At 42.3% G+C, this 25,903-nt stretch overlaps 2 protein-coding genes across 7 annotated transcripts in view; both read right to left on the bottom strand.

Moving 5' to 3' along the window:
* sin3aa (SIN3 transcription regulator family member Aa) overlaps positions 1-14,060 on the bottom strand; it is a 35,757-nt gene extending 21,697 nt beyond the window's left edge. The window contains exons 1-8 of one of the 6 annotated variants that reach the window (XM_083762489.1): positions 14,015-14,060; positions 8,559-8,776; positions 6,702-6,917; positions 6,238-6,344; positions 3,803-4,130; positions 2,010-2,264; positions 1,451-1,603; positions 1,064-1,252 (exon numbers count right to left, since the gene is read on the bottom strand). In XM_083762489.1, coding sequence (XP_083618615.1) covers positions 1,064-1,252; positions 1,451-1,603; positions 2,010-2,264; positions 3,803-4,130; positions 6,238-6,344; positions 6,702-6,917; positions 8,559-8,744 — 1,434 coding nt within the window. In that variant the 5' untranslated portion in view covers positions 8,745-8,776; positions 14,015-14,060. Of the gene's footprint in view, positions 1-1,063; positions 1,253-1,450; positions 1,604-2,009; positions 2,265-3,802; positions 4,131-6,237; positions 6,345-6,701; positions 6,918-8,558; positions 8,777-11,590; positions 11,825-14,014 lie in introns of those variants that run through there. The other 5 variants (XM_083762493.1, XM_083762488.1, XM_083762491.1 and 2 more) reach the window with 5 other exon arrangements.
* Positions 14,061-16,060: 2,000 nt separating this feature from the next.
* ptpn9a (protein tyrosine phosphatase non-receptor type 9a) overlaps positions 16,061-25,903 on the bottom strand; it is a 36,691-nt gene continuing 26,848 nt past the window's right edge. Inside the window, exons 7-13 of the mRNA XM_083763890.1 lie at positions 24,908-25,260; positions 23,254-23,341; positions 21,850-21,919; positions 21,471-21,549; positions 20,608-20,758; positions 19,506-19,713; positions 16,061-18,242 (exon numbers count right to left, since the gene is read on the bottom strand). Coding sequence (XP_083620016.1) covers positions 18,052-18,242; positions 19,506-19,713; positions 20,608-20,758; positions 21,471-21,549; positions 21,850-21,919; positions 23,254-23,341; positions 24,908-25,260 — 1,140 coding nt within the window. The 3' untranslated portion in view covers positions 16,061-18,051. The remainder of the gene's footprint in view (positions 18,243-19,505; positions 19,714-20,607; positions 20,759-21,470; positions 21,550-21,849; positions 21,920-23,253; positions 23,342-24,907; positions 25,261-25,903) is intronic.

Below are 25,903 nucleotides of genomic sequence, written 5' to 3'. Positions count from 1 at the left end.
GTGGCATGAGAAAACAAATAAAAAAAACTGTTTTAGGGGGAACACTAAGATGAAGAAATAAAATCAATAAAAACTGTGGAATGAGAGCGTTTTGAGGAGTGCATTCTACAGTGTTGGGGCAGCAATTCCAGAACAATCTGTTGCTTCAGAGGATACCAACATATTATTCAATGTGCCGTAACCATTTAATCTGGTCAGCTTTGGGTTGGACCGACGTGGGTCCAACTCCTACTTGGATTTGACTTGGACTAACATTAGCTCCATATGGAACCCGTTATAATGTAGCTCTATCAGAGGGAGAGGTTCCATGCGACACATGTTAAAGCAGCTAGCAAGCCTAGCCCCATATGTGCCCTCTCCCTACGCTCATCGGAGCGTAGGGAGAGGGCACATATGGGGCTACTAGCAAGCCTAGCATGGAAGCTAACGTTGATGTAGTGTAGCGGTAGCCCCGTGTCCATATGGAACTTTTCCCTCTGCTATAGCACACAAGACACAACCATGGTTTAATCCACGCTTCCAACCGATAGTTTTCCAATGTAAATGTCCCATCCACGGGGCAGAAGTAATATAAGTGGCTTATTGATTCCTTTGGATGAATGGTGGTGTGTTCATGTTGTCAACTTGTCTGACTGACGGCACTGCAGATAGTGCAAAAAGTGTCAGCAGCTCTGATAGTCTCATGCTGCTCAGCGCTGCACGCGATATACGCATTTTCAATGCAAAAACTCCTCTCGTCCCGAAACCGGCCCGAATGAGATACATTTACGTCCCAAATAGATATTTTATAGTCCCCGGGACGTCGGGACGCCGTTAATCTCGAGCCCTGGTTCAGGCATCTAATAATAATGCCTCCTAAGTCTCCATAGGGAGGTCCTCGCTGCATGTCCCACTGGGAAGAGACCCTGGGGCAGACCAAGGACCAGATGGATTATATCTCCACACTGGCCATGGAACACCTCGGGATCCCCCAGGAGGAAGTTGCTGTTGGAACTGTTACCCCTGCAACCCGATTCCAGATAAGTGGTTGAAGAAGAAAATTATATATATATGGTTATTGTACCTTGATAGGCGGTGTGGGCCCAGCGGGTGGGTGGCGTCTGATTGGACAGCCATTTTGACTGGGTCGCTGTTTGCCGAGCTGCATCTTCTTGGCCGTCCCCCCGTGGTCGTTACGAACAGACTCCACCTTCTCTGCCGTGGCCTTACTCAGGAGCTGCAAGGGACACAAGACACCTGTATGAGGCGGATCCTACCAGATGGTTTCAAAGACATGTTAGTTAGGGTCATATTCCAGAAATGACATTTAAGTAAACTGACTGATACTGAGACGGCTTAACATGTCTGTTGTTGTCCATCTTCCACTATGTTGGTGTTGCTCACATCAGGGTTATTTTGACCGTGTTTAAATAAAAGGTTACATTTAGAGGAAGAAGAGGCGAGGTCTCACCACGGAGCTGTTGGCATCGGGCAGGAACTGTCCGAACTCGGACAGAAGGTCTTCCTGGTTCTTAAAAAGACGTGCCACCTGGGCGTACACCTCCTGCTCCGTCAGAGCTGGGGTGTAGTTCCCCCCCGCCTCCTTGGCATTACGTTGCTCCTTCTGTGAAGAGGGCGGAGGACGTGGTTACATTCATGTTATCAGGGTTATAAAACATCAAAGGAGTAGTTCACCCAAGTGACTTGTTTTCTATCAATTACACACCCCATTAAGTGTTGAATTCATGGAGATATTTTTGGTATTGTCACATTCCTAAGGCAATACATTGATGACTGGAGAGACTTCCGGTAGGAGACTCAAGAGTCTCCTTTGAGAGACCGCTGGTGATCAAACATGTGGGGAAAAAAAGATAAATCTATACATTTAATGGGGTTTGTAATTGATAGAAAATAAGTAGTTTCTTGGGTGAACTACTTTGCTCTTGTAGACCCACCTACTGTCTGTTTAAAGGTACACTACCTTTAGAGAGAACACATTTTATTGATATGATAACTGCCTCAGCCCATACCTGGTATGTATGCAGAATTTCCAGGAAGGCTTTGTAGATGTCTGGCTGTCCCTGGAAGCGGTTCTTTATCTTGTTGACGTAGTTGATGGCATGGTTGAACTCCACTGGCTGGTTGTTCTGGAGGGGCGGTCCTGTCGACACCGGGGTGGAGCTCAGCGGGGGGTGGAGCTGGAGGGGAGGAGAGTGCGGAGAGGTGTACGATGGGATGGATGGATTACTCTGGCTGCTGGGGGTCAGGGCCGGAGACTGGAGGGGCTGAGGAGAGAGTGGGGTACATTGAAAGAGAGCAACGAGGAGGGGAAACAAATATTGATCTGAGCAACATTCACCTTCAAATTCACACAAATACACACTGGGAATCTGTGTTAATTTTGTGGACTAACACTATGACGAAAGATGTTCGTTAACTACCATTTTTCACTGATGAAAACGAAATAAAAACGAAGCTATGGTGACTAAGACTAAGTATACTGACAAATTCCGTCAACAAATAAAGACATGTCTGACAAGTACTAGGGTAGACAAGATCCAGTAGAACTAATGCTTGGAAACTAAATGTAATTTTATCCAAAAGACTATGACTAAAACTAAATCAAAATGAGCACTGCTGGGAATGGATTCTTCTTATTATCAGAGTCTTCTACTGCTGGCCACTGGACAGGTTCATGAATTAAATTAACTATTAACAGTCAGTGCTCCAGGGATTCAAATTGGCAACATTCTGGTCAGACATCCACTTCTCCAACCCCAGCTCCTCAAATAAAACAGATTATTTTTTTTAATCAGTTTTACAGATTAATATATATTACATTTTTCATTTGCTGCCATATCCTCTTTTACATTTTTATTCCTGCCCATTTCTTAGCCTAAAGTGTCTTCAAGTCGGGGAGAGAGTATCTCACATGAAAATGTGTATGGTTCACAGGATCGTGCACAGTGAGGCACCCAAGTATCTAGTCAAGTATTTAGTGAATGTCAGCGGAGGGAGCTCTACACACTTTGTATTAGTAATGCACCCAATAGGGAGGGAGCTCTACACACTTTGTATTAGTAATGCACCGAATATTCGGACGCAGAAGTTTTTCGCCAGACAATGGCTAAAAATGCATTTTCTGCCTATTCGGTTTCGGCCCAAATAGTGTATGCAATTAATGCATTCAAAAGAGCTGAATAAATGTTTTATGGACCTATAATAGTGATTATTATTTAAGTTAAGTTTTGCCATAACCATTTATTTTGCCATAAATCAGGTAGATTTAAGGTACGGTCATGACAGCAATGGTAGGAAAAACTATATATAGAATATTAATCATATTCGGTATTCGGCCAACTGTTTCCTATATTCGGTATTCGGTTTCGGCCAAGAATTTCCCTTTCGGTGCATCCCTACTTTGTACCATGAACATTTAACAGCGGTAATGGCAAGGCATGGCATGTGGAATGGACTTCCTAAAGGTCTTAAATCCATGGTCTCAAAAGGACAATTTTTAATCACAAAAGATGGCTGAATGATAACAGGACTTTTTCATAACTATGCCATTTTTGCAGCATCATCTAGATTCTAGATGTATCACTTTGATATATTACTGTCGTGTATTGAACCATCTTTGAAAGGACCTTAATGGAAATAAGTTTCTTCCTTTTGACCATTGTATGCACATGGTTCTTTTTCATATGTGAATATGTCAATAAAGAAGTCAATCGATCAATACCTCATCTCGTGTTTCTTTGTCTGAGATGGAACACAATGACATCCAACCCAATACGACACCAACTAACACTCTCCTCCTCACCTTGCTTATCTTGGCAGGCGTTGGCTGGGTGAGAACAGTCGGTGGTGCACTGGTGGTGGTGGTGGCGGTGGTGGTGGCTGCGGCAGCAGTGGGGGCTGCAGAGGCTGGTGGCTGGGTTTGTTGCTGGGAGGGCAAGGGCAGAATGGACACTGAGATGCCGTGTGGTGTGATGTGGTGAATCTGGCCCGGTGTGGTCACATTCACTAGGTCAGCGTGTTGAACCTCAATCTTGTAGCCCGGAGGCAGAAAGGTGTTGAAGCCCATGATGAGGTCAGGGTGGCCTTTGAAGAGTTGAGACACTCTGCTGATCACACCTGGGGTATCGATGCTGGAAGGAGAGGACGATAGCAACGGTTGAACAATTAACGTTCATCTGAGAGTATCTTGGACACACAAATCAGCCTCATATCCACATTAGATATTTGTTACATATCGATTTGGTTCTCTTTCAAATGCAAAGTTTATTTCAGGAAACTGTAGGAGAATACTTTCGCACACAGGTGTATCATGCACAGGTGCGTAGGCCAGTGGACATCAAGGTACACCTGCACACTGTGTATCTGCTCAGCACAAGAGTATTGTCTTATTCAATGAAGCAACGTTTCGGTCCTTCCGGACCTTCCTCAGGTCCGGAAGGATGCCTGAGGAAGGCATTGCTTTCAGGAAACTATAACTGCCATTGATTACTGAATGTTCAGGCATCAATGCCCTCCATTGTGGATCCTTAGTTACCAGTACAATGGTTCTGCTTAAAACTTCCAAGGAAGCTTCAAAGAGACTTCTAACTGGTGGAAAACAGGCCAGAGATGTGTAGTTGAGATGTAATGACTTAAGTACAGTTTAAAGTGTTGTTTTACGTAAAACAAAAAAACACACGGCACAACAATGCAACACATTGTGAGCTTGTAGAACGGATATTTCCAGGGAGCGACACCATTGTATAATATTACTGGCCAGAACGATGTTTCTGTTGGAATACAAAACTCAAAACAACTGACGACAGAGTGGTAAGTGTTATCATGAATCCTGCTGTTGCATTGTTAACTGTGTTGTATCGTCTACCAGAACCCAAATGGTAATTCATAATAGGGATCTATCTACATGTAGACACAACACCACCCCTGGTTTCTATTGCGAGACATGACCATTATCTAAGGCCCAGTTATTAATTTAACTTATAGCTAGACATCTATCCAGCCCAGTAATAATTATTATTTTCAACAGGCCATGAGGCTCCCGTCTGTGTGCGGCCGGCATGTATAGCTAATCTTAGACACCGGCCGACCAATCAGCGTGAAACTTTGCGTGCACACCACCAGTAGGCCCAGGAAGACACTTTACCCCATTCTTTAAAAAAAAATCGGATACAACCCTGTTTTTTAAATCTGCGTCATAGTGGTGCTTATAAAAGGTCACTTTATACAAAACAGAGACAGATATTACTCTGAAAAGCCCCTTCCTGCCATTTCCCTCCAAAACCGGGAGGTGAAATCTTCCATTACTACCTCGCACTAATAAGTCTGATCTTTCTTTAGAAGCATTAATATTCTAAACGACATGCACGATGAAGTCAGAAATTACGACAGAACATCGCCGTTCTGATCAATCAACAACACACAGACAAAATTGATTTAACTTAAACCCATAGGGTTTCCCACGGAATTAGGGATAAAATGGTCTTGTGTGCCATGTGACAAGTGTCAGGGAGGTATGTCATGGAAACAATGTTTCCTGTCCTACTGGCTGCAACCCATGACTGACACAGTACTGTGTAAGGCCACCCGGCACATTTATCGTTTTAAATAACTCCCCCTCCCCCAACAATAGTAAAAGTAATTATCATTATTTTATTTAAGATCTTTCTGCTTTATGGAACAGTCCAGTGGAGAGGGTAGAGAAAATTAGAGATTGGCCAGAAGGACTGCAGTGCACGCTTCATGCTGATGTGTGAAATCATGATTGCACTCTTAGATATGAGTAAAAACCACATCTGATATGCTTGTCTAGACAGGGCTTTAAGCAGACAATGTGTTCAAATTGACAATTTAAAGGATGACATACTTAGATAGCTCTTTACTCACTGCTCTGCTACTGAGATGAACAGTTTGCAGTTTAAAATAAACAGTGCATGTAAGTTTACAGTTTATAGTTTCAAATAAACAGTGCATGTAAGAATTACGTGGCAGGGGCAAAGGAAAAAAGAAGCTACCAAATGAGTACACAATTACTTGCTAAAAGATTGGAATTTATCAATGGGTTGCAAATGTAGTCCTATGCCGGCCATGTTGAGGACCAACACAGGTGTTTCAATTTGTCTGAACAGTCTGATTTCCATAGAACTATGGGATGTAAGTGGGATGTAATTATTTGTTTGCTGTTGGTTTGGCAAGTGTAGGACTACATTTGCAACCCATCTAAGAGATTACTCGTCTTACCTCTGAGACTTAAACTCTTTCATGATGTCCAGGAAGTCATTGTAGACCTGTGGATGATTCCCAAACTGTAGCTTCACCTGGTCCAGGTAAGACAGAGCATCTTCAACCTTCACACAGAGGAGGTCCAAAGAAAGGTTTCATTTAAATGCATTTTCTCATCTTATATTACTTACTAAAGCTCTTTGTAACTTTATTTAGAGAGGGGCTGTACAATTACATATTATCCTACTATATCCACATTTTTCTCCCTCAATGGATTTAGCCAGCCTTGAGGTGGACCAGTAATTCTAGACAGAGCTAATGTGACACCAAGTCATAAACCCCGTCTCATTAGTGTTTGTCTAATAAGGAATATGCCCGAGGTTGTTTCGGGAAGAAAGTTTTCAGAAACAGTATTCATTAATGTTAAAGTGCATAATATATTTTCCGCTCATGAATAGGATTTGTGTTTATTAGTGTCTGACCTTCAGTCTCTGGAACTGTGGTGTTCCTTGAGAGGGAGCAGGGGGAGCGGCAGTGTGGCCATGTCCAGACATCACGGATGGGCCGTGGGCTTGGACAGCTGGGCCGTGGTGATGTGACCCTCCATGGACGGCAGGGCTAGAACTGTGACCATGACCTCCACTGTTCTGGGACACCAAGGGAACCTGAGAAGATGTTGGTAGGAGAAGGCGGGAGACCTTTTCAAGGTAGGAAAGCAAAGCAGCGTGTTCATTGAGAGTGATCTATACACTGTGAAAGACCATGAACACACTCGCTGATACAACTTGCTGTATGGAACTAAGATAAATAAGCTAAACTTCCAAGTTTTCAACTCATTGACCACTTGGTTGAGGGTGGTTAATATTGTTAATATTTACTAGCAGTGTGTTTGTAGGGTTCCCAATTTGATACACAAACGTTCCGATGGAGTTTACGTGTTTCTACAAAAAGAATGTACAGTAAGTGGGATGTAATCATTTGTTTGCCGTTGGATGTCGGCTGTCATTAGTCAACCTTGCACAATGTCAGCGTAATATTGTTGACAATCCCACACAAGGAACGCCACATCCATGGCGATGCTTTCACATCCCAGTATATTGGAATCTCAGCACTGGGTGCTGCGATGCAAGAAGCACAACAGCATTGTATCGTAGTCATTGGTAATATGTACAGGGCTGCACATAAGTGGTGCGCCACCGCGCATGCGTCGTCAAAATTCAAAATAAGCCGGGGCCGCCTAGAATGATTATTATGGCCAGAATACTAGTAAATTCTGTGGCGAGAGCATTTTCCACCGACTGCCACTCAAAGTGGCTACTGGCCAATCACAGCGCGTCCTAACTCAAAAGGGGGAGGATTCCATGCTGCTTTCTGCTGGGAGCCTGGGAGGAGGCGGAGGGCGGTTGACAGGAAAACCTGACACAAATAGTTTCGTCTTCTCCGTTTCAGTTAGCCAGCTAGGCTTGCTAGCTGGCATCGACATTAAATAATATGTTGGTATATATCCTCTGAAGCAACAGATGTTTTCTAATGCTCAGATTGTTCTGGAAATGCTGCCCCAACACTGGAATGCACACCCCAAAACGCTCTCATTCCACAGTTTTTATTGTTGATTTATTGATTCCTTCGTCTTAGTATTCCCCCTAATAAAGTTGTTTTTATTAAGTATTGCATGTATTCAATACATGCAGTACATTATTTGTTTGGCTTAATTGTATTTCTATTACAATAGGAATACAGTTATTCATTTCACAATTTGAGTGGTGCTTTTTTTGTACTTTTTTCCCCCGGGACGGTATACATTTACTTCGGGACGGTTCAAATTGTATTTTGGGACAGTTCCGGGACGGTGGTGAAAAAAGTTAGTCTGGAGCCCTGCCGTACGATGTGTCGCATGTTAAAAAAATAGCTGATTTGCAAGCTCACAACATGTCGCAACACGTTGTGAGCTAGTAGATCGGTTATTTAAATACAAAATAATAAAAAATCTAAAAATTGCTTTAATGCTCATATTATCCTTAGGAAGTATTAAGTTGTTTTTATTATAATATGCATTCCATAGGGCTGGACCACACATGGACCTAGATTTGAGCAAATTTAGAATTTTTTAATAAATGGGATGAATCTACAACAAGAGCCATTCTAGGGCTAAATCTAGAGTTGCAATATCCTCCATTGACTCCCCACTCATCCAATAAATATTGTTTTGCTATAAGTTATTCATCCCTCTTTTATCCATCCGGCGAGACGGGTCGCCGCATTTTAGGAGCACCAAGAAACTCCTCCAGGTGCTCCTCTGAGTACTAGACCAAAGATTGTGTGCAGCCCTGAATATGTACCTGGTATCCCTGTGGGACGGAGTATTGGACACCCGCTGTGGGCTGCATGTTGTCTGACACGGCCTCGTGCACGACAGGGGGTAGGGCTGGGGCCAGGATACGATGCTGGAACACCTCTACGCTGCCGGGGAGACGCCGCTGCTGGGACGCAAATACCGTTTCCTGTTCCTCCAGTCGCCGCTTCATTATGACCGCATAATCAACGGGAGCTGTGACACCTGAGAGAGCATTGTAGGATGTCAATGAACATCCACATCCATTCAATTTGGGTATGATTCCATTATAAATAGAGACAGAATGAATACTTGGGAAATTAACAGTTGAGATCAAAAACAATTCATTTAAATGAATGTTCTGGAATGAATCTCCTTGGAAATGCATTAATTACAGACAAAAAAAAGGATGACATTGATGAAATGTAGAATATATAAAAAAGTAACTAATGTCAATGTCTGCACAAATGATGTAAGATTTCTGGCATGCCAGTTTATTACATACAGCTGGGGGAAACTGTATCATGCAGTACAAATTGTGTTTCATTTATTTGAGTTTTATTGAAAAGTGACACCTACTCATACGCTCAGTGCATTTTGCGGTATTTGTTTAGATAACATTATCTATGAATTAAAATACATCAGACATTTTTGAAGATACAAAGGCTTGTTCCGTTTCCAAAGCTCCAATTGCAATTTCAACTGTAACACTTGCGTGGGGAAACCAAATATCTACTGTTCATGTAAGAGGGAATCTCTGCTTCAGCAGGAGTAATATTGGGCTTATGAGCTTTTGTCAACGCCCTGGTACCCTTCCCGGTACCACGGTCTAAATGTCCCAATAGATAGTATGGACAACCACTGAAGATGACTGAGGCTGATATTTGCTATATTGTAGATGGCAACAAGAACCCCAAAAGGGGTTCCCATCCTGAATGGGTTAATAATAATAAGATTATATCATACAGATTGATAGCTATATAACTTGAACTAAATATAGCCTATTATTTTGAAGAAAAAAAGGAGTCAGTCGCTCACTGGTCAAACACTGTATAATTAAATAAGCTTCACAGCCACACTGAAGCAACAAACAGGTGCCATTCACACTTTTCCCTGCCTGTAAAGAAGCATGCACCTGGTATGTTTTCTGGCTTTAATTTCCAGGACCATTTGCATGGTTAAAGAGTGCCTGTAATTATTACAGGCCTGCACAGTATTACAGTGTAATACACTACACATCCATGGAATGAATGGAGAGTATGGGGGTGCTGCCAAACGATTTAATACATAAGACATAACAGCCACCAAATGACAGACTTACTAGCCAAAACGCCCAACTTTCTTGTAATTTTGATTGTAAAAAACACACGCACGCGCACACACACACACACACACACACACGCACGCACACACACACACACACACACACACACACACACACACACACACACACACGTTAACGCTATTGCCAAACAAGTGAACACCAAACAGCCATCAGTGACTAAATTGAACATTTCAAGGAGCAAAAAACGCAAAATGGATTTATAAGAGTCTCGTATACTTTTTTCCCCCTGATCTGCAGTGAACTGAATCAACGTGCAGTTTTAAATACCCTGAGAAACGAAGAACCCATCAATGTTATTCTAGTTTTTGATCTGAACGTGAAAACAGGCAGCAGCACAATCAAAGTGGAAAGCATATATCTGCAGGGCAGAGCGACACTTCCACGCTATCATGGTTTGCTGCTAGCAAGCTAACTTTAGCCGAACAAGAGCCTTTCCCCATGTAGTGTACGATAACTGTTACACTGAGAATGGTGACCCATCACACATTTGTCATTTCGTGTTTATTATGATGGCACTTGTGATTGTGAATGACACACGAACTGAATTGTACATTTTCTTGACATTGCTGATTTTTTTAATGCATGTTTGTTTGCATAAATAAAACAAATTCTACTAGTTCATCAAAGAAACAATATACGACATCTCATGCTACTCTCTCTATGGCAGAGATGGTAAAAAAAACCCACTCTAGCAGTCAGTCGAGTCGATCGACCCTCCCGAGTACCGCGGGCTCACAGAATTGGATAGGTCGCGGATTTTTATGTAACGCATCGATCGCTGGGGACAGTGGGGAGTGTGTGGCCTGAAAATCGCATCCCGTATTCCCGTTCCCGATCTCTAGTTAAATAAAAAATAAAAGCTAATACTAGAATCCATTTCTGCAGACGAGCAACTAAACCCTATGTTGACTAGTTGACTGAGAAACCCTCCTCAGTCAAAGACGCTTGCCGTCAAACTTGCCATGACTCAAAACAACTTTCTGTTTTTGTGGGAGGAAGGGAGTGTGTGCACGAGAACATACATGATCACAACTTCAACTGAAAACAAGTTAATAATATGGTGATGGTCGAAGAAGTTAATACATTTCGTGCTACGGTGTGTGCACGCTCTTGCAGCCGAAGGAAGAAAAGGTGTCGCTTTGACCCATTTCCAGTGGTGTAAAAGTAATCACGTACTTCTTTTCCCCGTTTTTACTTTACTGGAGTATTTCCAGTTGTTACTTGTAACAGAGTATTTTTCTACATTGCAGTATTGATACTGATACTTCTACTTTAAGAAAATAGTTATTTTTCCCACCACTGCCGAGGATTGATTTGCCAGCTATACGCGTCGTTTGTGTGCGTGTAGAAAATGCCATTTGTTTTCTCGTTGCACGCAGAGCCATAGAGTGGTTGCACGGACGAAGAGTGAATCAACCCCGTTAGCCATCTAAAGCTAATGTAAACAACACGAGTCAACACGACATGCAGCAGCTACGCTAGCCGTTAGCGGGCGGACGGACGGACTTATTATGTTTTCAACGATGATCATGTGGATATTATATTTCACTCGCCGTGGATTGCAAACGGGATCCTATGACTGAAATAACGAAGCATTGCCTCTGGTCGCTTAATGTGGTTCATGATCAAAAAAACGTTTGCAAACAACTGGCGAGGTATTTAAAACTGAATGAATACAACTGGACTCAACTCACCCCCTCCTCTCTACTCTCTTCTTTAGCGGCCAGCTGAAGTTGTCGCTGTTGATTCTTTTGATAAGCACTCGTGTAGTTTAAGAGATCAAACTTAATCGGACAAACCTAAAAATAGACCATATGTGTCCACGCTAACTTGTCTATGGCCCTTTTGTTTGTTTAAAACAAAAAAAAATATATATAAAGAATCCAAGCTTTGGAGAATCTCGCCGAGAGGAAAACAATCTCCGTTCGTTTAGCAGGGGATGTTGGGAGGTGTGGTCACCTCCGCTTTGTCCCGCCCTCTGTCGAATCCTATTGGTCGCCGCCCGCGAATGGGAAGGGTTTTCAGGGGTTGATTGGAAGTTAACACATGTCACTCAGAGGCATGTTGCGCTGTGCAGCCACACCGCTACGCCCATTTGACTTGAAGCGCGACAACCCCAGGGATCATTCACCGCTTGACAGACAGGCACAAGACACGTTTATTAAAATAATACGGTAATGTAATAATAATAAGAATATTGTTGCTTATGTTCACATTTTGGGACAGATGTTGCTGTTGTTCAATACACAAATTGCACATAGCTCACCTCACCGAGGCTTTCCTGCTGTACTTTTCTTTGAGTGATTGATTGATTAATTACAATAATAGCAACTTTGGGAAACAAACCCGTTATAAAAGCTATGCTAAAATCATAAAACATACCCCCCTATACTTTTAGTTACGCCGATAGATTATGATTTTGCCATTGTTATTATTTTACATGTTTGGAATGGATGATCTTTTTAAAAACGACTTCCTGGAGTTTGTTTGGCGACACGTGCCTGTGGGTGGAGATTATATACATTGCCTTCCAGAGCTGTCTCAGGGTACCACCCTTTCTCTGCGTGGCAGCCAATCACTATTCGTGATTTCTTAAGCCTCCACAAAAGGCGGAACTTCCAAAATAACCCACTTTACATCCCATAGCCCTTAGGTACGGTCCCGTTGTGATTGGCTTACGGCTGGTTGGTTGGTTATGGTTACTAGGTGGTTTGCTGTAGTCCCCCCCTCCCCGGGGCATGGTTGAGCATCAATTTATTATAAAACTATTCTGTCCTATTTTTTTTACCATGGTTGCTACAGAGTGGGTCGCTTTCCTGCAAGAACTCTTTTTGGTTTTGTTTATGGGATGGCCTGGCCCGATGCGTGGTTTCCTTGACAACCAAGTAGTATAGTAGACAATCACAGCGCCCCAACCATGCGATCTTGGTTGAGGACACTAGTGGGCGGGGTAATGACGTAGAGTCATTTGACCCCGCCCACGAGAGGCGGGGTCAGAAACACAACCCGGGATTCCTTCTCTCGCTGAGAAGAGAAATAAAGCAGCAGTAAACTGCCCCGAAAGCTGCAGTAGCAGGGAGCTGCAACGAATGCACACACGGTTGCAAATCGTGGCTGCATTTTAAATGTATTTTTATTTTTTACATTCCCTATTTTCCTCATAAGTGAATTCATGAAGATTCCCTTTCTTTTCAGTGGATCATTCGCATTGACTGAAGGCTAAACGCCACCTCTTGCATTGTGCGACCAATGGAGGCATTGTTTTTGAACAGCTTCGCCACCCACCCAGTGCAGCGAGCGATGGAGAGAGAGAGAGCAACCTTTTTCATCTCGTAGCTACCAAGTTTCGTGCAAACAAAACGTGAGGCAACCGAATGTAGGACGATTGACACAATACACATGCAGTCGTTCACGGCTGGCACCAACTAACCCCGTACGTACGGCTGCTCTCCGTCTACTTGCTGTCCTCGCAGTACGCTAGGCTTAAAAACAAACAACAACACACCGATGTTTTAAAAGGCCAACTCTTGGTTCGTCACTTAAATATTTGGCAATGAGAACGCCCTAGAACGATTCAAGTCGTCATATTCTCGGAGCATAATCCTCCAGTTGCCCTTACCAAACAATGCCAAAGTCAAACGAGACAGCAATTTGCGGCATTAACCCTCGGCTTAATAGACTTTGATCAAACATAGAAAACACCCAATGACCCACACATTTGACAAGAGAGAGTCCCGTCCCGTTCCTTCAACATGATGTGCTTTGTTTACTTGCAAAATTCGGGAGTAAAATGTCTAACCAAACCTGCCTTGCACATACGCACACATACACACACCACAACTCCCTCCCCTTACAGATCCCATTTGCAAACAAGCCTACATGCAACACTGCAGGCAAATGTTACTTCTTTACAAACGGGTTAACTGCAAATATGTTATTTTAAAAACAATCAGTCGGGGAGAAAAAGACATTGGGTTAATGCAGATTTGTTTTTAAATAGCTATTAACCAGTTATTATTGCATTTGGTCTATTACTCCCTTTTCACGAACAAGCCCCCCCTAAAATCCATTGAGGATTTATAACCTCTAAACTGGAAACTGAAGGCTTCCTAACTCACCCCCAGCATCCCGTGACTCAACGTGGTTAAGAAATACAGTTATTGGTTTTGTTTTAGCAGCTGATACATACCCAAGAAGAAAAAAGACTGGTTATTACTCCAGAGTCCAGACCGGATTCGCGTTTGTAACAAAATAGTTGGAGACGCCCCCCTCCGCTGCCATTGGCGCATACTACAATATACGTCATTTTATTTTAAATATGAGCCGCCAAAATGGCAGAATAAAAGCACCATCAAATGATAGAGAGAAACAGAAAGAGCCATTCCTCCTGTTCGTCAAATACAATTAAAGAAAGCAACATGAGGACACACAGGCCCTGGAATGTTCGCACGTGTTTCACTCTTAAAAATACAAGAATGCCATAGCCTATATAACAGGTGTAATTAGAGGTCATTTTGTGTTTATTACATGTTCAGGACAGATGTATTTAGAAGTAATGTGTGTTTGTTACATTGTGTAATGTGTAATAATTTGAGGTACTATTGTGTTTGTTACATTGTGTTCAGGTGGATATCTGTTATTTAGATGTAATTGTGTGCCCACTGCCCATACATGAGTTACAGTTCTCCCACTGAAATTATAGCGTACAGTTTAACTAATATTGTGTTTGGTGTTTTTATCTGTAGTGTGTGATTTGTGATTTTATTGTCAATCCCGTCTGAACAGTGAACACGGATGATAATAAAAAAAATACTAGGGTAGGTCAAGTTTGAATTCCAATGAATGTAGTCAAACTGAATAATTAAATCTGCAAAAGACAGTCCAAGTTATCTTATCTGGGCTGCAGTACAAAATTAACTTGGTACTATAATAATCATCATCATCATATTAGTCATCTTTTATGCATTGACTATTAGCTCAGTGTTACAAGCAGCACTATATTAAGGAATGCCAACAGACCAACTGTCTTGCAGTAAGCTTTACTGCCGGTGCAATGTTTCAGCCAACTGTGGGCTCAATTCAGATCGTGGTAATGTGTATTCGTTTTTTCCTCCACAAGACCATTCATTTAGGCTGTGGTGGTCTGTCCCACAGTCTATGTAAAGTATCTGTGTTTCAGGAGCGTGTGGCAGAATTGAAGTTGCAATGTAAGTATGTAACTAAACAGTAATTTTCTTGCACCAAAGAATTATATTGTGGTCCATACGTCTCCCTTGAAATAACAGGGGGTTTGAAAGCCTGTCTTTGAAAGAAGAGGAGTGAAAACGTCTCAGTTTGGATCTAGTTTTCTTTTCAGTGACACGTGTAAACAGGAGTGGTCACATCATGCAGTGAATTATTGTTTGGCTGTGACTAGGTGGCACGTCTGTCTACCCCTCCAGCCATTTTAGCAGGTAAACCAACTATTACATTGAGGCTAAGGGCGGGGGAAATGCCACATTTTATTTAAAAAAAATCTATTTGGCTGGCAAGAGGAATTTGGAAGCAGCTCATTAACTTTGTTAGAATCTTGACAACAGAAGGCTTAGTGTATGTAATGTATGTATACGACATTGACATTAAAAAAAACACACACACGAGAGACAGAAACTGAATGCAGGAACTACCTCCCCAGTTCATTTGTTGGCTGGGGTCTTATATTGTTCTCTTCTCTGCTGCTTTCTTGTACTAAGTCAACACCGTTAGTCAATAGTACTGTATCGGTGTGGGATACACCGGCTAGTGGGGAGTAGGTGTTTGAAAACTTTTAGGCGATTATCTTTGCTAAATAATAATAAATGGCATTAGTCACCATCAGTCAGAATGCTGTACAGTTCATATTTTGAATGTGGAGTAACAATGAACTAATAAGTTGAAATAAATCACACTATTTTATCTGAATGTGACAAGACTCAACAGATCAGTCTCTCTTGCCAATGGTAAAATGTAAATCAAACTCTTTAAGAGAGATGGATTGTGTCAGTATAGTTTTCTAATTTTTAATGCACTACTTGTAGTACACAAGCAATTCCTTGCCTCTTCTGTGTCTGTATGTTAGTCAACTGGAAATCAAAAACAGGTACTGATAAGTCAACAAAATTACAGCCTTTACAAATGCATACATTGACATAAGTTTGTCTTTAATTCAGTATAGCTTGATTCAATCATAATAAATCAACTACTAGTGATAAAGTAACAGGTTATAACTGAACAAAATATTACAAAATGGATGTAGATAGCTGTATATGCTGAATAATAACTGTATGAAAACAGAGCCAATTTGAATACAATAGAAAAATAAAATAGGGCACTTTTTGTGTTTATGTCCGTCATTGAAAACAGTATTTCTAATAAAATCGGATGGCAGACTAAAAAATAAGAAAGAAAAAAAAAGCTTCACCACTAGAAAATTCAATATGAATTCTGTAGTAAAGAACACCCGGCGACAACAAATGACTCACGAGCGTGTGCACGCACACAAACACACACATAACCTTCCCTTTATACATAGGAGACAGATGAGAATACAGCATAGAAGTAACAACACCGTGCACACTATGTGACTTTTAAGTGCCTACACTGCCTAGTATACAGTAGGTGGAATATTATAAGAGACTTGTGGAGACACTATCATTAACATTAATTTATCTTCAAACTCATACTGCTTTGCTCAAACAAAGCTACAGACACAATTTCAAATCCAAAACTGTCACTCATGTACTTTTCTATGGTGTGTGTTTGTGTGTGTTAATACAAATCGATAACAAGTTATCCCAGTATCACATGACAGGCCTGAAGAATTACTGCTTTGATGCCATTAGTTTCACCATGGTGACTAAACCCAAAAGCACAGTGAGATTGGTGGTCTCTAAGAGCATACACATGACTGGGTGAAATCATCATAATAAAGTCTATTGCACTTTTTAAGACAGACAGGGGAATCGCTGTGAGCTTCAAATGTTCAGGTTCCATCTTTACGATCTGAGAAGTTCTGAAATCTGTGTCAGAATGTTGTAGATGGAGCATAGAGCATAGTTAATGCATTCAAAGCAGGTCGGAGATCTGTGCTGGAGTGTCGAAGATTAGAGCACAGCTTTTTAAACTGAATATTTTATAGGCGTGCACATCTACTCAAATAGAGCTGTATGAGACACCTTTTCACAATTAACCATAGAAGTTTGGCATATTGGCAATATTTGAACTTTTCACTTCAACGTTGCCCCACCCCACCCATCAAAAATTGAGGCTTATGATAGCAAAGTCATTGTGACCATGCTATCCAGCCACATATCAGGTGTACCTTTTCAGCCATAACTATGCAGCTACTAATTTTCTACACATTAAAGTACAAACTTTTAACTGGACAACATCAGGCATTTTCTGTCCCAAATTACCAATGACAGAAAATGGTTGCAGTGTGGTGATGGTGGGGGGTGTCTCAGCAACACATTCACACATTTTAGATCCCAAATATCGCAATTGAAAGCAGAAGAGTACTGAACGAAAAGCTAATGAACACTACATTCATAAACTAATCTTAAAAAAAATATACGGTAATAATAATCAAGGCTGTTTCTCTGTCCCATCATGAATAACAGGCTGGCTGAGATAGACAGTAAATGGAAAACTTTCACACCACTGGCAGACAAGAATGGAATGACACTTTTGTATCCTACATGGTACCATCCTTAGGGTTCACGGTGACATCTCTAGTAAGGCAAACAGCAGTATCTACTCTGTTTCCTAAGTCATACATATGTTGAAATGTTCAGAAAGTGACTGCTCTCTTAGGCTCTGTAGAGCAGAATATTCTGAAGCATTGTCTCATTGTTGTGTCCCGTCTCGAGGACTGAAGAAGGTTACGACACCTGTTCCCAAGTTTCGTTGCTGATTGGTCATAGCAGAAGGGACTCAGGGAGTGGATTGTATTGGGAGTGGGACGGTTAACAGGTCAAGTTGTGCTTTGGACTCACGGATTGGCTAGGTCGGAAAAGGTCACCGCTGATTGGTCACAACAGAGGGCACGGGGACGAGGGAAAGTTCACGACTGGCTGCAGGACACGTTTCAGGGCTCGCAGATTCACCAAGGAAAGATGGCAGGAGGCGGTGGAAAATCTCACTGATTGGGTGAGAGCAGTGACTGCCGCTGGGCGTGCTCCAGGATGGCGGTGTGACAGAAGTAGTACTGGTCAGGTGTCTGGATGCTGAAGGCACGCTGGCTCCGCATGCGTCTGACTGTCTGACATATGTTGAGTGTTCCATTGTCCTGCAGCTGCGCCAGACATATGTCCAACGCACAGAAGGTACCTAGGAGACAAAACAGGGGCTTGGTGCAAACAGAAAGATTCTTCATATGAATGGAAATCTGCACCGGAGGTGTCTGTGGAATCTCTGAGTAACAATGTTTACGCTATTCGTTTGACCTCACGATGAAACCAAAGAAGGTTAATTATTTATCTATTACCTAGATCTAGAATATGAGAGGTCTCCTGTCAATATGATTATCAGTTATAGCCAGCATCCATACAGCAGACATTCTGAAATATATTAACCATATCAAAGTCCACAAGAAGTGGTTGTGATTTTAATTGGTTTAATGTATTTTAAATGGTTGAATGTATTACATCTGTCTGTTTCAGGTTTTAGAGCAAGACACAGCGACACTAAAACCCAACTGTTCCCGATAAATGGTTGAGGGTGGAGACAACCCCATGCATGATGCCTTCGCCATCTGTGTGTGAATGTGTGGGTGAATCTAACGCACGTTGGGAAACACTTTGCATGAAGGCACTATAGAATAATGCAGAGCATTTACCATTTTAGGTGTGATGAGAGCAACCTGTCATTTTAACTTTCACTTCACATCACCTTCATGAGAATCGGCCTAGTCCAGCCTGGCTGCGATAGTGGTATGTTGTAAGATTTAAAAACAAAACAAGGTTTGGTGAGAAAATTAGGGAGAGAATTAGGTAAATTAAAAGACTGGTAAAGCATTTGTGTCATTTTAGATTAGACTAAAAAGCATTATTTAATATGATGGCTATGGAAAAATAGCAGATTTACCGGCCTATAGAGCGCCACTTCATGCTGCGCAACGAGCTTGTATTGCTATTATAGAAAAATCGTGAAAATGTGTGCAAATCTTTGAATCTTTGAATATAATATAGTAAAGCAGACATTTTAACTGAAATCTTTGCTTCTGGCAGTCCCTGGAACCTGGAATACACACTGAGATAGGCTTGAAACCGAAACGCGTCCGTGATTTGTCTGTGTCCATGCTCCACAATAAAATAAATGTCCCAGAAGGACTGCTGGCTATTTCTCTATTACAGTGATTCTTCGTGAGTCATGGTAAACTGCATTATTTAGACTGAGGGTTCTCATTTTTCTCTTCTAAGTCCCTGGAACAAAACAGATCAAGATAGTGGTCGGCGCATTTTGGACATGCAAAAGTTTGAAAACTACTGATATAGCAACATGGGTTATTCAGAGAACGGAAAGTTGTAGAATCAGCCTCTGGTCTTAATAGGTTAACAAACAGTCCCATTCCTAACCTTAGCAAGCTCTCACCTGTTCTGCCTATTCCTGCGCTGCAGTGGACCACCATGGGGGGTCCCATGGGGTGCCCTGTCCACTGAGGACCCAGGCTCTTAACCACCTTCTTCTGCTGTCTCTTAACGGCTACAAGGAAGTCCAAGAGCGCTATAGCAGAAGAGGGAACGCCGTAGTCTGGCCAGCTCAGGTACTGGAAGTGACTCACCTGTCTCTGCTCACACGTCTGCGCGCACACACAGATCAAAAGAGAGAAGGAGAGACATGTTGACAGACAGGTAAAGAGACAGTAGGCATAGTAACCGAGAGGATAGATGTGCTCCTTATAATTAATTTATTCAGATTGTAGCTGTATTTTGTCATACATTTCATAAAGTACAGTGTTGATGTAAGATAGGGCCCTATGTGCAGCAATTTAAATAAAGCGACCCACAACAATTGGTCCGTGACCCAACTTTGGCCCAGACCAAGCCCCCAGTAAGGCTATCCAACGTTGAAGCTGCCACTACAGTACCTACTGGCACTTTTATGGAGGTGGACGGACGTTCATGACATCACGTGCGTAAGCCCGGACCTCAAATTTGAGGTCCGGGCTAGGCTAAACTTCCGCTCGCTCGAGCCATTGAGTTATAATTGTACTTCCGGCAGTCTTCCGGGTGCTTCGAAACGCCACTGAGCAACTTCTATTGAAATGAATAGCGGGCTAACGCTCCAGTTCGGTCTCTATCCTTCTATTACTCGATGGCCCAGACCCAGTGTTTGGGAACCAGTGGGCTAGCCTCTAGCCGGTTGGGCCGGTTCCCAACCTTTTCTGGATCAGGGCCCACAAACAATGCCATAACCTTTTTTACATTAATTGTTTAATATTGATGCTATAATATCATTAAAATGTGTCGTTTTGGCAATTATTTGGGGGTCCACTTGCAATAGCCTGACGGCCCACCAGAAGGCCCCCGGGCCGGGAAGTTGGTTGGTTGGATTAGCTGCATGAATTAAAGTTCGCCATTCAACTTTTCTTTTTCAGTTCTGCAGCATCAAACTAGGGACAGCTTGTTGGCACATGCTCAGGGTCAAACAGTGGCCCATCCATCCATTGTCAGGGCGGTCAGCGCTACGCTACCTCAGTGTTGTGCAGCTCCAGGCTGGTGTGGTTGTAATGGGAGTGGTGCTCTACCCGCTGGTTGACCACGGCAATGTGTCCGTAAACCTCCTGACCCCCCTCCTCCAGGGGCCAATACTGACCACACTTCCTTCTGCCACCTTCATCTGTCCTGAAACACACACACACACACACACACACACACACACACACACACACACACACACACACACACACACACACACACACACACACACACACACACACACACACACACACACACACACACACACACACACACACACACACACAGAGAGTTAAGCAGTTTTCACATAATTACTCTTTCCATGCCCATGACGGTTCGAAAACCTTTTTCAAAGTGTCAATTTGTGCCCTTGTCTTGACCATTTTGACATTTTCTGGGTAAAGATGACCCTCACTTCCATAACCGTAGGTGGGTGTTGTTTCCATAGGAGAAGATTTCATTCCGCAATGGTGGCCGAATCTTTTCTCCACCCTCGCCTGGATGGGCAATTAGGCCCATGAAAAATCTTGAAATGAAAAATCTTCGATGCCCTGTGGTTAGCATATTAGCGCTTCTAGCAGCACCGAAGGAGCTCCAGAGTGTCAAAAAAAATGGCGGATCGGGATTCTGTGCCAGCACGTCACGTTTTGAGTTTAGAGGGGGCCGGGCATAGAACGCAACTATGTTGTGCGCATTTACATGGCATGGAAAGAAAATGGCCTACAGAGCAACGGCGTAAAACAGTTGTCTTGTACTGTATAGGATGAATTGTATAGCACCTGATGTGGTTACTTTACTTACATTATGTAATGAGCTAAAGAGTGAATTAGAACTGTCCTTATTTTCAGAGACCGTTTACCTGGTTGTCATGACAATGACCAAGGCGTTTTGTTCCCAGGTCATTCGCCAGAAGTCATTGTAGGTCTTCTCCAGTGGACCTACAGGAAATAGTTAGTTTAAATTAGTTGCCTAGTCCTAGTGCATTTAAGAGGTTTCTTGCAAAAAGTGTGATTGAATACTTTATTAACAGGATTTATAACCCATTGGGGTCCATCATATTCAATTAATCTGATAATGTACAACTACCCATTATGTGTCATCCATTCTTTCAAGATGTATAAAATAATGTAAGGATCCATTTTCTTGTCCTCTTGAGATAACCTGAGATTAAAGTAATTACATTTAATTCTCTACTCTCAGCCCTAGTGTAAAGAAAGAGTAGAGGTTGAATCTCGTACCTTGAGTACCAATGTATGCGTTCTTCTGTTTGTAGCCGTCCATGAAGCTAGCGTTGATATAATCTGACTTCTGTGGATGACAACATAATTATGTTGAGCTATTGGGGCTGCTACTATGTCCTAACTAGTGTTACGTTAATTAAAAATACATTTGCATGCACACTAGAGGGAACTATTACATATTCTAAATTCTAGTCTATGGCACATACAGTACTGTGCATGACATACCAATTTAATTTAGAATTTATATAAAACACAAAGCTGGGTGGCTAGTCAATAATGACTGCAAGCAGTAGATTAATGTAAAAAAAGGAAAAAACAAAACAAAACACAATTGCATAATAAATACAGAGAAGGCTTTAACATCCAGGGTATTCAACGTTGCTTCTCGTCGACAATAAAGCGTGTGCAATACAATGAAAGATGATCATCTTGGGATAGAAACCACACCACATTCCTTCAACTCTGCAAGTTCCACCTTGCTTTCGCAAAACTGTCAGTCGGAACTACACAAGGAACAGGTATTCCTTAGTGAGTGAAATGTGGGACTTCAGAATGAAAAGCCACCGTCCTTATTGTCATGGAGGACATTTATGTAACATATTCAGTGTTTTTACAGTGATGTTGAACTTTGGTAGAACCTTGGTCCTAAAGCTACCCGTTCATCAAGATATAAGTCAAAAATAATTACAACCCTGAATGTGTCTAGTAAACACAATTTAACAGTAATTCAGTCAGGACCATTCACAAAGTAATTCCATTCCATTTAACCATTTATTGCAACAAATGGCTCCGCTCTTAATGATGCTCCCTAAATGTAGCAAAATCAGGGAATGCTATGCAGAATCCCCCCGCAGATATACAAGAGTTGGCCCATAGCAAGACATTATTCAGATGAACTTGAGTCATACAAACTAACAATAATGTGAGAAAAAAAAATCTTTTTTTTCTCTTTTTTTTCTACACAACAAGAATATAAAAATTTGTTTACTAAACACCTTCAGGGAAACTGCTTTCACCATGGGTCTGTGCTGTGAGCCATTCCATTCATTCTCATTAAACAGGTCTACAAATTACACTTTTAGCTGATAAACAAATGAAAACAAAGCACATTCTGTCAAAATACTGTACAGATTAAAAACGTTTCCTAGTACTTAATTTTGTGTGAAGTGAAAAGCCATTTTCATGTTATATTACCCACAACAGAAGTGTAACTTTAGTGCGACAAGGTCACTAATATCTTTGACACACACACACACACACACACACACACACACACACACACACACACACACACACACACACACACACACACACACACACACACACACACACACACACACACACACACACACACACACACACAACCTACGGTACATACAACGACTTCAAGTGGAAACTGACCTCATTCTTTCTGGCTTTCAAGCGAACCCTTGTCTGGTCAAGGCACAGTACGTCTCCATAACGATTCCTGTCCTGATTGCACACAGCTCTGGACACAAACAAGCAGACAGTGAAAGTCTAGAAAAAATATGTCTGAACAGCATCATCATGCATGAAGAACAGCTCTATAACTCACATTTGACATCTGGTGTGAATGATGTTAAATATTAAGACATGATTACATGATTTGAGATGAATGGACCTCACCATGAAGACTATTGTGTTGTATTCCATTAGGTTGAGATACAGAGAAGAGAGTGTCAAACATTGACATTTCTAACAGATAATCACCGTTCTAATATTGTTGCTTTTCATGTTTACAAATGTGTCCGTGGCAAATTTTGGATTATCTTTTTCTTCAGAATATGTATGACACTGTATGGCCCGCGAGTGACTACGATAGTCAATAGTCATTCATATTTGATACAGTCTGTCGCATGGTCACGGCCAGAGGAGCGGGGAGGTGGGTGGGTGAGCCGGGGATTGCACGGCAACTAGTATGGGAATTAGTCACTCGCGTCTCCCCCCCCCCCCCCCCCCATCTCTCTCCCCGTTTCCTGTTGTATTCCTATCGATTTTTGACTATCGATAGTCAAAAAGCACCAAAACAAATCTTATAATTATTACAAATCTTATATTATCTTATATACTTATATATGTCCACTAATACTAGTGGTTCTCAGGACCCCCAGAACTGTGGCAAAAATTACTTTTCACAAAAAAAATCATCACAAGCTAACATGGTTACTTATGATCACTGGTAGGGCACCACGCCGAGGGGGCACCAGAAGCTACAAGCCCATCCTCATAATAATAATATTTTTCTTTGCGCGTCTTTGCCGCTTAACTAATAAAAAGCGTCCGTGCGTGCATTCTCGAGTTGCATGCGTGCCCATGTGGATCTGGCCCCTCTTCCCCGCCTGGTCTGGCAGTGAGTTAATGTGTTAGTTAGCACCAACATTAGGACGAATAAAATGGCAAAGTAGCCGATCTGCATGCCGAAACACGGCGCTTGGGGTGGGGGGGTACCACAAAGATATTATGCGCAGCATAGGGTACCCAGATGGTCAGCAGTGGCCCTGTCTCTTAACCCATTCTGAACGGGCACCCATTTTGGTGTCAGCATCATGTTATGCTTTAGCTATTTAAAAATAGCAGATCTACAAACTCATATCGCGCCACCGAGTGGCGCGATATGAGCTTGTAGGTCTGCTATTTTTTGAAAAATCGAAGAACGACTGACATTTTTAGAATCTGATCTCATGTCAGAATGGGTTCATCAGACCAGTGTGTGTCCGGCGGAAACCTTGTATGAATCTGATCTCAGGTCAGAATGGGTTAAGTGCTGCTGCTTCTAATGTGCTGCTGCTTCTAATGTATGGAAGGTGCCACTAATGTGAGTCTTGAATGTACTGTATAGTAAGTGGCACAGAGTCCAAGTGGCACTTTAGATTATTTATTTACTTTTGCTTTGACATTTCTTTTAAAGTGTTCTGTGGCTCTACAACGAGCAGTGGGAATTCTGAGGAAGATAACCAAGTGAAATGACTTGGGTAAGAACAAGGCCAAACATGGCAGTGAAGTGCTCCGTGTTTGCGCTGCCATCAAGACTCACAGGGCGGCGTGGAAGGTTCCCGGCGGAGGTTCTCTCCTCATCTCGTCATACTCCGTGTGGATCCCGGACCTCTGGAGCCTGCCCAGTTGAGCCAGCAGCTCCTGGGGCCTCAAAGCCCCGTCCGTGGGGGCCCCAGCGGGGTGTATGGACATGCCATCATCCGACAGCGAGGCGGGGATTCCCCGCACCACCGCCAACTCGTCCACAGGGTCGACGGTGCGGCCATTCTGCCCAGACAGGAGCTGCTGGTTTCTATTGCCGGGGTCGTCCAGGACCAGCAGGCCTCCCAGATGTTGGGGGAGACAGTCCCTGGGCAGGTGGTGACGCAGGTCTGCCGTCTTTACCATCTGGACCTGGACAGCGGAAGGGACAGAGAGAGGAAAACGTTACAGAAGAATGGATGGATGTTCAATCATTACCGTTTGTCACTGTAGTCAGTTGAAGCAGTAAAATCCACACTGTATAACTTTTCCCTCAATTCCACCTATAATTGAGCTTAACCCATGTAGACCCGAGGCCGATTCTAAAAACTTTTTTTTAAACTTCAAATATGTATTCAAAAATGACATGTTGTTGTTGTAAGTATGTTGCTATATACTGTACATAGCAACAACAACCCCAAAACGTGTTCCCTGATTGAACGGTATAGTTCAGGGGTGGGTAACTTTGATGAGGGAGCGGGCCACTATACATCATTCTATGTCACACAAAAGTAGCAATCTACTATATAAATACTTTGGATATAAAAAAAGACAATAACATTTTAATACTATTCATTAAAAGCTACTAATATAGACTGAAGTAATTAAAGCGGGCTATGTTTGGAATTGTAACAGCTGAAATACGAGTATTCGATATTAACCTGTGAACTGAAGTGAAGGTCGGGCTGCATGTGGCCATATATGGTATTAGTTAAGTTACCTGTAGGGGTTCCCGGTCTAAATGTGCTTTTCCCCACTCTGTACATAGTGTTTTCATGTCTATGAATTGATTGCA

Source organism: Protomyctophum parallelum (assembly GCF_964188405.1).
Source record: "Protomyctophum parallelum genome assembly, chromosome: 4".
NCBI lineage: Eukaryota > Metazoa > Chordata > Actinopteri > Myctophiformes > Myctophidae > Protomyctophum > Protomyctophum parallelum.
This window is presented reverse-complemented; position numbering and strand designations above follow the sequence as displayed.